The sequence below is a fragment of the Copadichromis virginalis genome, linkage group LG11 (genome assembly GCF_057382275.1).
Source record: "Copadichromis virginalis isolate Kocher_CV1m ecotype Utaka linkage group LG11, C_Virginalis_male_GT1.1, whole genome shotgun sequence".
NCBI classification, from domain to species: domain Eukaryota; kingdom Metazoa; phylum Chordata; class Actinopteri; order Cichliformes; family Cichlidae; genus Copadichromis; species Copadichromis virginalis.
In genome coordinates, this window is record NC_140628.1 from 36,602,972 (window position 1) to 36,615,107 (window position 12,136).

At 37.8% G+C, this 12,136-nt stretch overlaps 1 protein-coding gene across 1 annotated transcript; it reads right to left on the bottom strand.

Moving 5' to 3' along the window:
- Window positions 1–5,308: 5,308 nt before the first annotated feature.
- LOC146699350 (vitelline membrane outer layer protein 1 homolog) lies at window positions 5,309–11,890 on the bottom strand. The gene is made up of 4 exons (XM_085472229.1): window positions 11,604–11,890; window positions 10,618–10,730; window positions 6,447–6,750; window positions 5,309–5,412 (listed from the first exon to the last, which is right to left on the bottom strand). The coding sequence occupies exons 1-4, from the start codon at window positions 11,814–11,816 to the stop codon at window positions 5,410–5,412; spliced, it is 633 nt and encodes a 210-aa protein (XP_085328355.1). The 5' UTR covers window positions 11,817–11,890; the 3' UTR covers window positions 5,309–5,409.
- Window positions 11,891–12,136: the final 246 nt, after the last annotated feature.

The window sequence follows — 12,136 nt, forward strand, 5'->3', positions numbered from 1 at the left end:
TACACGTGTCCGTGCTTCTTTTATGTGAAAGTTTTAAAGGAGCCTTGCTTAGTGAGACAGCTGCAAATAAAAAGAAGCTAAGGGGCAAACATGCTAAAGCATTTTCATATATTATACTTTATTTCTAAGTATGACTTATATATTCATTGAAATAAAATAGTGAAAGGAGGAAAAAAGCTTAAATACTCTGGTGTTTTTGCCCCGACATTAGATTTAAAATGCCCTCTTCTCCAAAACTTTCACTTCTATGTTTGTACAGCATTTCGTATCATTATGGCTTTGCTATGACTCCTCCTGTAGGCCGACAGTCAGAGCTCTTCATTAAAATTTGAAGCTAATGAAGATTCAGGTTGCAGATACAGTAAAACATAAGTACACTTACCTCCATCTGGCCTCCTGTAACAAGTAGATCTATTTGTCACCACACTGCTGAAACTGCCCTGAACCTCAGATGTGAGCTTGGGGAAAGACCTACAGAGAGCCATTACACACTTCCTATTAATCCCATTGTATAGACATTGACTGCAATTTAGCCAGAACTCAGCAAGGGACACTCATGACAAAGTGCAAAATGGAAAGTCATGAACAGAGTTAAATAGCTAAAATAATATTTACACCAATTTCCAAACAAAAGGTTTGAAAGCTTGTTTTTCATACTTTTTTTTTTTTTTTACCATCCAGGAGTTTTGGGTTATTATCTCAACATTTAATTCAAACATCTGAGAAAATAATTTGAAAAGAAGGATAATAATTTGAAATTTGAAATTTCAAGTGATTAAATTAAAACATTTAAATAATCAAAAATTCTGGCTAAATTCAGTAGCAGAAGTTTCCATTCAAAAAAAGCCTTTTTGTTTCAACATCGTATACATTATATAGTATAGTAGTTTTGTGAATATAGCATTGATATGTAAATTGAAATCAAATTAATGGTTTTTTTGTAATTGAAAAAAAAAAAGACAAGGAGCTACTAGTGCCCCAAAAAGACTAGGTTTTTTGCTAATGCATGCACAGCTGTGTGTAAGAAGCAGGAAGGTGTGGTGGTCAACAGTGACTGCTGTCAGTTGGTTAGAAAATCAAAATGGCTGATGGTGCAATGTAGCTGTAACTGTATAAACTGTCTTGAGCAACTTTCCTAAATAATAAAAAAAAAAACCTCCCCACAAAATGCTCAGTTTTGGTCAACAGCTCATGCAAGAAATTCTTGCAAGCAGGCTCTCCTTTGACTTTAGAAGTCCAGGGAGTGGGAGCTTTCCTGTTTCAGTTCCTGGTGATTTGCTCATCGATGGGAGGAAAGCAAAAGCGAATCCTTCCATTCATCAACCACTCAACCACTTGTTCAATTCAGGGTTGCAGCTGGCGCTTGTCCCAACTGTCACAGGCCAAAGTAGCAGAGTGCACCCTGATTCGGGTTGCCAGTCTGTCACAGGACTAATACAGAGAGAAAGAGTCATCCACACTCATATTCACAGCTTTGGGTCTTTTTAGAATAACCAGTTAAATTAAGAAGCATGTCTTTGGACTGCAGGAAGGCACAGGGAGAAAATGGAAATGTTACACAGTTTTTGCTGTGAGGCAACTCTCCTAACCACTGCACACTGTGACTAAATTCTTCAACTTCTATTAGAGATTCTTTGAGTGCCACGTCTATCTCTTATAATGTCTCCTATACCAATTTAGTTATTCAATGTAACAACATAAGTTTCCTCTTCTGTAAAACTACGATTCTGAGAAAAAATGTATCTGGCCACAAAATATTTCTGCAGAATGTTAGAAATGGAAGTTTAATATTTCAAATTATACCTCAAACACAAGAATATTCATACACAGCACAAGTCACACTGTGGCATATAGACATAAGATCGTGTAAATGGCTTTCAAAGGGTACTAGCAGCAGAAAAGAATTTGAGCCTTCCAGCCATCTACGCACACCCTGCAGAATCATGAAACACAATGGCTGTCCTTCATAAAGTGCTCTGTGTCAGAACCCAGAAAAGAAGTTATTCAGAACGCAGAGTTCTCGCTCTGCACAAGGACAGTCTATCCTTGGAGGACTACAGAAAGACGTGAAATGACAACTTCAGGCCACTGAACGCAGAGAAAATGTTGAAAGAAGCATAATGCAGCAGAGAATTATAGCCTCATATTAAGATTTTCTCTCTGTGAAAGGATAATTTTTAAAGTTCTGCTCCATCTGGTTATTACCTTCATTACTGTGTGAACCTTAGAATAGATCAACATGATAGTTATTACACACTAACACCACAGAAATACCATTTTGTTCTCTTGTTCTTATATCAAAACAACCCAATTCAGGCTGAAAACTGTCCCTTATGCATCACAGTATCACATAAAATCTCTGACCGACACGCATTATAATAACCCTATGGTGCTTCTGAGCTGAACTATGTTTACAGTTGATTCAACACAGCCGGTGTGATCTATAAGTCATGAGCTGAGAGCCCAGGGGAGAGTAAGGTCATTACGAGGAAGGCTTTGCCTTCAACCAAAACACCATATCCATTCTCCTCACTGCAGGAGGCATTAATGGCTCTAGAGGCAGATTGGGGACCCACCGGAGAGCCACTAAAATGGTAAGAAACACAGTGATCCTGTGGTTTGTATATTAAACTTGTGACCTCAGGGTGCTACATCCACAAGGTTCCACTCCAGGGCCCACAGGTAATGACATAAAACAGTTTGCTGAGGGAAGCACGTTTTTGAATAATGAGGTTTCTCTGTGGCTTCAAAAAATGTTGTTTTCATGCATATGCTGGGGGATGCTGTAACAGTGTTCAGGCAGGGGTTGACGCTGTTCCAATGCTGTCCCCAAAGGGTCTCTGGAGTGGAGCCTACAGCGCTGCAGTGTTTTCAGCTATGGAGTGATACATCTAGAACTCACAGCACTCAGTGAATAAAATCAGAGTACAATGTTTATGTTGCCAGCATCTTGCCATAAAACTCACTGTTACAGGTGAGATGTTGGTTAAAGTCCCTTTCAGTGCAGCACTGCCATCTAGTGACTAACTGAGGCCTAATGCAAAGAGAAATTATTTTCAAAATAGACTGAACTCCTAATGGTTTTGTTAGTATTGGTGCTGAGTCAGTTAATATTTATTTGATTGAAAAAATCCACTGTCTGACGTCTATTCTGTAATTAGTAGAGTCAAATCCAATGTTCATCAAAGAGAGAAAAAAAGGTCTAAGAGTGTTGGCAGCACTGCTGTAATACACAGAACAATGACTTTACATTTTTTCAGTTTGTGGAAAAATGTCAATTTCATAATATGAAATTATTACAAAGAAAGAATCTTTCGGTTTTACAGAAACATAATGTCCAGACTTTAGCTTTAAATATGTCTAAAGGGGGACTTTAACGGTCTCATATATATATATATAACCAAAGCCAATTTCACACACTGCAACCCTGGACTTTTTTTTTTTTTTTTCAGAGAAGCAGAGATTACCCAGCAGAGGTTCATGTCAAAATGTGAACACCTGATTGAGTGAGAATGGACATTGTTGTCTTTAACCTGCCAGCTCCCTGCTTCAAAGTCTGTGTGGTGTCCAGTTGAAGCCATGTGAGAAATAGAGCATTCGTGCTGCCTTCTGCAGATTTGAATATTTATTTTCGTAACAATATCAATGAAGGTCGACTCTTTCAACCCAAACTGAAATCTTTCCTCAAACCTACCTGTGATGTTTTGCCCAAGCGGCAACACCAGCAGCCTTAAAAGCCGATGTGTGATTGTCAGCAACTGCAGGTCCTCCAGGAGGCATTTGAGACTGACTCCAAAGTGAGTCAATCCCCAGAGACTCCTATGTTAAAATGTTCAACTTTAGTGCTTTAAAAACATTTTTACACACACACACACAAAAAATAGAAAATAAAAAACACTTTGAGCCTCTATGGATCATTTACTCCTTCAGAATAACTCTGAGGAGAGTAAATGGTTTTTAGAACTACTTCAAGCCAGTACACAGAACATCTCCACTGTGTTAGTGCTTTTTGAAGCATTTTTAATGGATCATCACCTCAATGTTGCGCAGACCATCTAAGAAGTTTATGCTTTATTTTTGCTGAGTTAAATTCTAGTCAGTGGCCAATATGTGTGTCTGTGGAGCTGATAACTTATCCCTTTTATAGTAGCTTCTTGCTACAAAAGACCAAAATGCTAACTTCCAAGATCATATTCAGGGTCTATCTTTTATACCGTCTTTAGTTTTATATTCAGTGTGATGACTCAGTCATTGCTCAGGCTGGAGCACCTATTGTAAATGTAGAAGCTTTATCCAAACAGTGACTTAGGAAATAATCAGTAGGGTAATTTAAAAGTTTTGAGGGTTTTGGATTATTGCACTCATTTCTCTAAAAATCCACCTTGTGTTGCTGGTGCCCTTAGAATATTCATATCTCTACTCTACTCCATTAACTCTATCACTTTATTGTTTTTTAACTGAGTTTGGCTGCATATAGCCGAGTTTATAATGACTTTCACAAGAAAGATGCTATAGACAGAAAATAAGTTTTTTGCACCTTAGGCCATCTGCGCTCATATATATCATTTCCCTTTACTTTTTAGACATTTAAGGGAAAATTCAAATGATGGATGAGATGTATTTTTACTTTAAACACAACTATATGCCATGTGACCTCTCCTCCTGTCAAAGTCAGCATCTCTGTTTTTCTGAGGATGCCAACAAGTGCACTTGAGCATCAGCACCAGTAAGTACACTTTGAACTTAGATATGAGGTCAGCACTGCTGTATTAATTATCACAACCAAGAGGCCCTATGTAGATGAAGCCTACGTGAGAGGCTGTAATCGCTTTTCCTTGACTTGCAAAATGTTCTGAAAACCATTACCTCGGAGTTTGATAACGTCCTCCACTTCCCTCCCCAACCCTCCGTACGCACTCTGTGTTAGCAGATTAACTGCTCACCGATTAATTAGCAAAATTACCTCTGTGTGTGCCAATCGGTGTCTTATCAACCTTTGTCAGGCCTTAAACTGTAAATTAATTAATACCCCCTCTCTTGTCGTTTCCTAATTACCTTAGTTCCAGTAGGAATTCTAGGAAATGGCTGTGTCAGCGGCTGATGCTTGTTATGACTTTACTGTGAACGCATTGGTTCACTTGACAGGATATGAAAACATGCCGCTCTCATGCTGATGAGGGGATGACATGGTGGATCTTCAAATGAGGGCTTGATCTGAGGCAGAGCTCCTTAATCGTTTTGTTTTTGATGTTGAAGGTGACACTCGGCTATGTTTTTGACAAATGAAAAAAACACGAGACATTGCAGGTCCTGAAAAAACATCACAGGGAACGTCACATTTCCGATGAGCTTTTTTATTATTCGTCTTCTTTGAGTTTTAGATATTGGACTGAGCTTCTTAGCTGGCAGTCACTGTGGAAAAAAAATACAAATCATACATTTATAAAGCAACAGCAACATTTTGTATACACCACCAGTTATGTGACATTTAAATATTTCACTTCTAGCTTCATTACTTTGCTCTAACTCTCTGACAACTTTTGTAGCAATAACTAATTTGAGTATTCAGTTGTGAAGGACTTTGTACATACGGAGAAATTTAAAGTTTTGTTATGAGCAAGTACTTGGAGACAATGGAGAGAAAAAACTACCTTTTAACAGGAAGATTCCTCCAACAGAACCAGCCACGTGCCATGACCAGCTGGTTTAAGCCAAACAAAAAGGCTAAACTCTAATCACCATCGATAAAACCAGCTGAAATTTCAGCCAATCTCTACTGAATAATTCACCTCTATTGTCTTTCAGAACATACGGTACAAAGAATGGCTAAAATCACGTAGATTTCAGCGCGTAACAGTGGCAAGTTAGCAATGTAAGCAAGAAAATATTCTGAAGCATTCCTGCGTGTTACATTTTTTTCTCACTAATACTGACTTGTGAAATATATCTGAATGTTTCCAAATATGTGAACATCTGGCGGTAAAGTTCCTCAAGTAGTCAAACCTCCATCTCCATCATACAGAAACATCTGGAGAAAATTTCATACGATCATCAAAAGCTCTTAAGCTAATTAGAAATCCTGAGGCAGAGTCGCCCAGCTGGCTGTGATTTTAAAAACACTCAAAATACCACATGTGTAGCGTTCTGGGATACAGACATGTTCTCTGTTTGTTATTGCATATATGTGCAAAGGCATCATGTAAAAATAGCTTTTTTTGCAGCTTTTTGCAATTTAGTTGCTCCAGATTTCATTGAGCTGATATTATGTCCGTAGGTTAGAGTCAATGTTACCATTTTACCATTTTGGTTTGGTAACATGTCTGAAATAAAATTGTTCTCTCTTCCACAGGTCATCTCAAATATAGCCCTTCACACACACATTCATGTAAATCTTCACGTGTGCTTCACCAAATATTTGTAGTCTAACAATTTAACCTTCATCTTACCTGCTGAGATGCACAGCAGTGGAAACGCACATCATTCAGGGTGGAGTCATCCAGGCCATACTGGTATTCTTCCATCTTGGTCTCGATGCCACAGATGCCTCCATCAGGGCATTCCTCACTCCAGTGGCCATACTCTCCCCATCCCATGCCGGGCCCCTCCAGCGTTGGGTTACTGCTGCAGCGGAACCTGATGTTGTTGACGGCCGTGTCATCACCAAACAGACCCTGATGGGGTTCCACACTAATCTGGAAAGAGGTTAGCACTCCGCTCGGGCAGTACTGAGGCTGGGACCAGTCACCGAAGCTGGGCGGGAACAGATTAAACTAGAAAGTGCATTTTCTGAAGAAACTGCAGTGTGAATGCTTGAATCTGAATGTATGCACTGAAATGAATTAATTGCTGAATTTTGAGTTAAAAATATTGAATGAGATAAAAAAAACAAAAAAAAACGAATTTAACCTGAAAACAAAGGTGCTGAACTGCTAAAAGCTGAACGTTACACAGAAGAAGAAGTTGGAAAAAACTGAAAATGTTTTAAATGTAAATTAGAAAACCCTAAGAAATGAGAAAAGAACATTTAGAGTCAGAAAACATCTGAATGAATATTAAAAGGTCATATTCTTTGAATCACTGAATGACTCAAATGAGATCCCTCCACTTTGATCCACACAGTTTAAAAAGTTTAAATGCCTGAGCTTTGAAAGATACGGTGTTGGAAAGAGAACAATAATGGCGACAATTTGAGGGTAAAATGATGGCTGTAACACTGTGGACACAGCAGCAGTTGAAAGAGAAGTGCTTAAGATGAATCTTGGTACAGTGGCAGGCAGAGCTCGTTAAGCAGGCAGGTGTGAGCCTGGTTGCTATAGTGACCGCACCCAATGGCTCCATACACACGTACACAGACATGCGCCTCACTTTTGCTGCTTAAAATGAACAGAAAAGTCAGGCCGAAACAAATCGTTCCCAAATGAAAAGTAAAAGTCGTATTGACAAAATTCTTTCACCGTGAGCGACAGCAGCTTCTAGTCTACTGAATTCTCAGTTTTCATGCCTGTGGAGTTTATTATATGGACGTGGTGACAGTGGAAAGACACCATGCTCTTCTGATTTTCAAACGAACCTTCTGAGCCATTTTAACATTAGAGTCTATGGAAGAGTTGGAGGGAGGAGGCTGTGCATTGGTGACATTTATGAAAGAACCATAACACCTAGTACAATAGTAAACACATTGGATGAAAGAGGACAGCCATGGCTACGTTTTGAGGGTAAAATCATACCTGTAGAGCAAACGCTGCGGACACAGCAGCAGTTTTAAAAAATATTTTAAGATTAATTTTTTTGCTCCTCTCACTCTAGCAGTTGAGCTGCCTCACTCTAGCCCCAACATTCCGTCCCATACACACCCATTATAAACTCTGAAACGGGTGAAAAAACATCATGAAACTTAAACTGGAACTGAAGAAAAAGTATAATAGATATTGAAAAGATAAATGCAAGTTGAATAGTTGAATGTCTTGTCTTCGTTTTAAAGTTTGAATGGTGGCTCTATGTCAATGTATGTGGAAGTAGTAAGAGTTTAAAAATGAGTAAGTTGAATGAGGATTTGAAGGGTATCCCCATTGAAATACATTATAAATTTTTGTTGAATAAAGTTGAATAAAATTAAAAATATAAATGTTAAAAATATGAAAAATGGAAGCAGTGTTGTCCAAAAGAATAGGAATCTAACGGTGTTTGAATGGTTTTTCTAAGTTGAACGGTTTTGAAGTTATAGGATTACAAAAAACGTACGGAATACAGAATAAAATATAATAATAATAATAATAATAATAATAAAGATTAGAATAACAATACTGTGAATGCTTTTCAAGCATTCACACTAATAAGGGGAAATGAAGGGGAGGAAAATAAGCTTGACATTTAAACATCCAAAACATATTTATGATTGTGGCAGAAGCAATGCTTTCATTTCCTCTCTGAGCGTAGTACAAAACTATTAGCCTCCAGCATCCTGCTGCTTCCAAAGTACCTTGAACCATAAAAAATACAAAATATTACACAGATCATTAGAAAGTGTGGATAGCTCCAACCTCAACATTTTGATCATACCTCCTGAAATAAAACTTGTACAAATGAGGCCACTTTCCAATAAGACACAAAGTATTTATTAGCCGTACCTACCTGATAATGGTAACAAATCTGTTGTGAACAGGTTAAATGAGATCTTCACAACAGAGAGAATCCAAACTGCTAATGTGGGTGGCACAAACAATCAATGCCATCAGAAATATGACCACAGGGATTTATGCTTGATCTACTGTGGGTTTTCTACATAAATGACTATGGAATACTTAAATATCATTTTTATGCTTGTTTTTGCTGATCACACAATTGTATCCATGTATGCCTCATTCAGGAAGTTCTGGGAAAAAACTAAATGCAGAAGGCACAAATTGTAAATGGACAAGGAAATGAAAGGAATGAGTGGACAAATAAAGACAACAAAGCAAAAAATATAACAGGGACCAGAACATAAAAATACATGAAAAACATGTCAGCCTATTTAGATAGAACTGAAGGCTGTCTGTAATGTTTCACCCATAAATCTGTCTGTCTGGCTCAGATTATGAAAATACTCTGTACCGTCACACTTCTCCCTGAATACTGAACAGCAGTGAACCCTTGTCTATCACAGTGCATCACAACTTTTCACATCTACTGCTCATTATTATCTGTATTCAAAGTTAGGAAAGACTCGCCTACACTTAAGAAGAAAGAGCCCTTTCATATTATTTATTAATGGAGATCTGCTTCTGAAGCTTTCAAACTACCTTGTATTTCATCTCTCATTTCAGTCTGGTTCAACAGATATTCCACATATGCATTAACTTTGGTAAAACTGGTTTCCTGACACTTTCACATGGAAAGACATTCAGTCTGTTCTCAAGTTAGAGATATATATGCCTCTATCTCACCCTAGCATCCTCCACTGCTACATCAACCATTTCTGCATGTCCTCTCTCAGCGCATCCATCTTCTCTGAGACCTTCGTCTTTTCCTCCTGCCCAGCAGCTCCAAATTCATCACGTTTTGCCAAATATATCCACTATCCCTCCTCATCACGAGTCCAAACCATCTCAGCATCACCTTTCTAACTCTGTCTCCAAACTGCTTGATCTGAGCTGTCCTGCTGATGTTCTCGCTTATAATCTTGTCCATCCTGATCACTCCCAGTAGAAATCTTAACATCTTTAACTCTGCCACTTCTGTTAGTGCCACCATCTCCAAACCATAGATCACAGCAGGTCTCACTACCATCTTTAAACCTTCTGTTTCACTTTTGTTGCTCTCCTTCTGTCACAAATCAGCCCTGACAGTCGTCTCCACCCTCTCCACCCGGACCGCGCTCTCTTCTTCACCTCTCTTGTGCATTGCCTGTTGCTTTGGATGGATGACTCAGGGTATTTAAACTATGTATCTACTCCTTGCAGCTTCACTGTTACACCTGCTCCCTATTCTCGCTACAGATTACAATGTCATGTTTATTACTATTGTTATGATTATTACTATTATCTCATAAGTTACTCACATTTTGTGTTTAACATGTTGTTTTCTTGCCCATCTGTTTGTAGAGAGTTTGTGGAGGGTTTTGCTTTTCTATGATGCTTGAAAAATACCATAACCATTATTCATAAAATAATCTAAAAAAAATTGTTCTTTTTAATACATTACACTACAAATTTATTTCATTCCACTCTATTTTTATTTTGTAAAATTCTCAAATATTTTCTACCTTTGTAAATAAATTTGTGTTTATTTATTTTGCACATTTAATCTTTATTGTGTATTGTATTGCATCTTTCTTTATTTTTGAAGTATTTTTATTATTTGAGACCTGATTTGAAATATGTAGCACTTTGTAGCAAGAAAATTTAGGTTAATATATAAATAAACTTGTATACCAGGTACACAATGGAGGAAAATTAATTATTTTAAAAATTGCTTTTACATATGTTACACCTAACCTAGACTAAAACACCTCCAAATTTCATAATCTGGCAACCCAAATTGTAGTTCATGGCTTATAACTGAGATTTAATGCATGAATAAACAGTTCAGGCAAATATTAAAACTGGATGGAGATTAGTGTAATTCATGACTGCTTACTAGCCAGTGTGGGACTCAATAGTGTACAGGAAGTTGCGGTTTCCATCTTTTGCGCAGACAAGGCGAATCCCATTCAGAGCAGTGTCATCACTCCCGTACTGGTTAGACTCCACCTGAGAAAACAGAGGACAGTTCCCAGAAGCAGAAACGATTTTCATCAGCCCAGTTTGTTATCTGCTTCTCGGTAAAGCAGCAGATACATTGAGGATAAAAGTTCACGTCAGGTTACACAACACTTTCAGGTTCCACTTTCATCTTTGCAGAGTATCTGAGGCAGTGAGAGAAATCCAGTATCTACACTGCATGCTGTTTAATGCACAAAAAAGATTTCGGCTTTCATCTTCTTTACTAGAATCATGCAATGAAGAAATCATCAGGCCAGTATGGAGAGGATTAACAATTAAATTTATGGTAAATATGATCTGGGAACCAAAATTTGATTTTTAATTACAAATTTTAAGTTTATTTATTTCAAATTCTAAAAAGATCATTTTTTTCATTTCTTCTGACAATAAAGGCTCATCAAAAGTCAATCAAGCAAACATATGAATTAACCAGTAAAAGGAACAACAAAGAAAGATGAGCAATAATCCAGAAAACAAACATCTAAAATAAATAAAGTATCATAAATTGAAGCATGGAAGTAAAATCAATTCCTCAATTCCTGTTAAAAATGATGAGACAAAAAACAAAAAAACGGTGTAAACAACAGCATGTACCAAAAGTATAATAATGGCTACGATATCTTGATCTTCATGAGAAGTTTTTTGAAGAGTTTTATGTCATGGTTTTTTTGGGTGGGGTGTTTTTGGTTTTGTGTATTTTTATTTAATATTCAGTATTACTGGGTTGGAAAAGTAAGTGAAATGTGAAATTGCTGGAAGTGTAAAACCATCAGATAAGGCATTCGTTTGTCATATCAGCAGCAGTAGAGGCATTTTTAATCAAAGTAACATTTATAGCATTTTTGAGAGACGTTGTTTTACCCTGACACTGAATCCAACAGCAAAGAAACTCTCTGGGCACATCTCTGGCCAGGTCCAGGTTCCAAACCTCTCTCCGTTGCTCACAGTAAGCAGAGATTTATACTCCCTGCTGTTGAAAGCCACTCCAGCTCGCTGCAAGAAGTTCTTCTGCTCCTCACAGAACCCAGCGGACAGCACAGCCAGCACGGCCACAACGGCGAGCAGACTTGTCATATTGACAGCAGTGAGTCAGTGTTTCAATCTGAAAGGCCAACTAACAAGTGAAAGGGGCCTCGGGCTCAAAGCTCTTATAGCTTCCCTGTTGATTCTGAAATACACCACTTGTAGCAGAATGAATCATTTACAGAGGAACATTACAGAGTGATGTGGGAATAAACAGCTGGTGTTGGAACCAGAAAAGATTTCGATTTTAGTGACGTTTGGAGAGATGAAGGCTCTGTTTTTAGGCTTTCAGACCACTCATCTTTTACTTCACAGAATGCATGGAACAGAAACTCTATAAGGACATATTTCTGCATAATCAAACCTTTGCA

Bases quoted from the DNA above. Each gene is read 5' to 3' on its own strand.
- LOC146699350 (XM_085472229.1), bottom strand. From the start codon at position 11,816: ATGACAAGTCTGCTCGCCGTTGTGGCCGTGCTGGCTGTGCTGTCCGCT. The intron at 10,731-11,603 runs GTAAAACAACGT...CTGTTTTCTCAG, and splicing joins CTGTTGGATTCAGTGTCAGG to GTGGAGTCTAACCAGTACGG. The intron at 6,751-10,617 runs GTAAGCAGTCAT...GTTCCCGCCCAG, and splicing joins ATTGAGTCCCACACTGGCTA to CTTCGGTGACTGGTCCCAGC.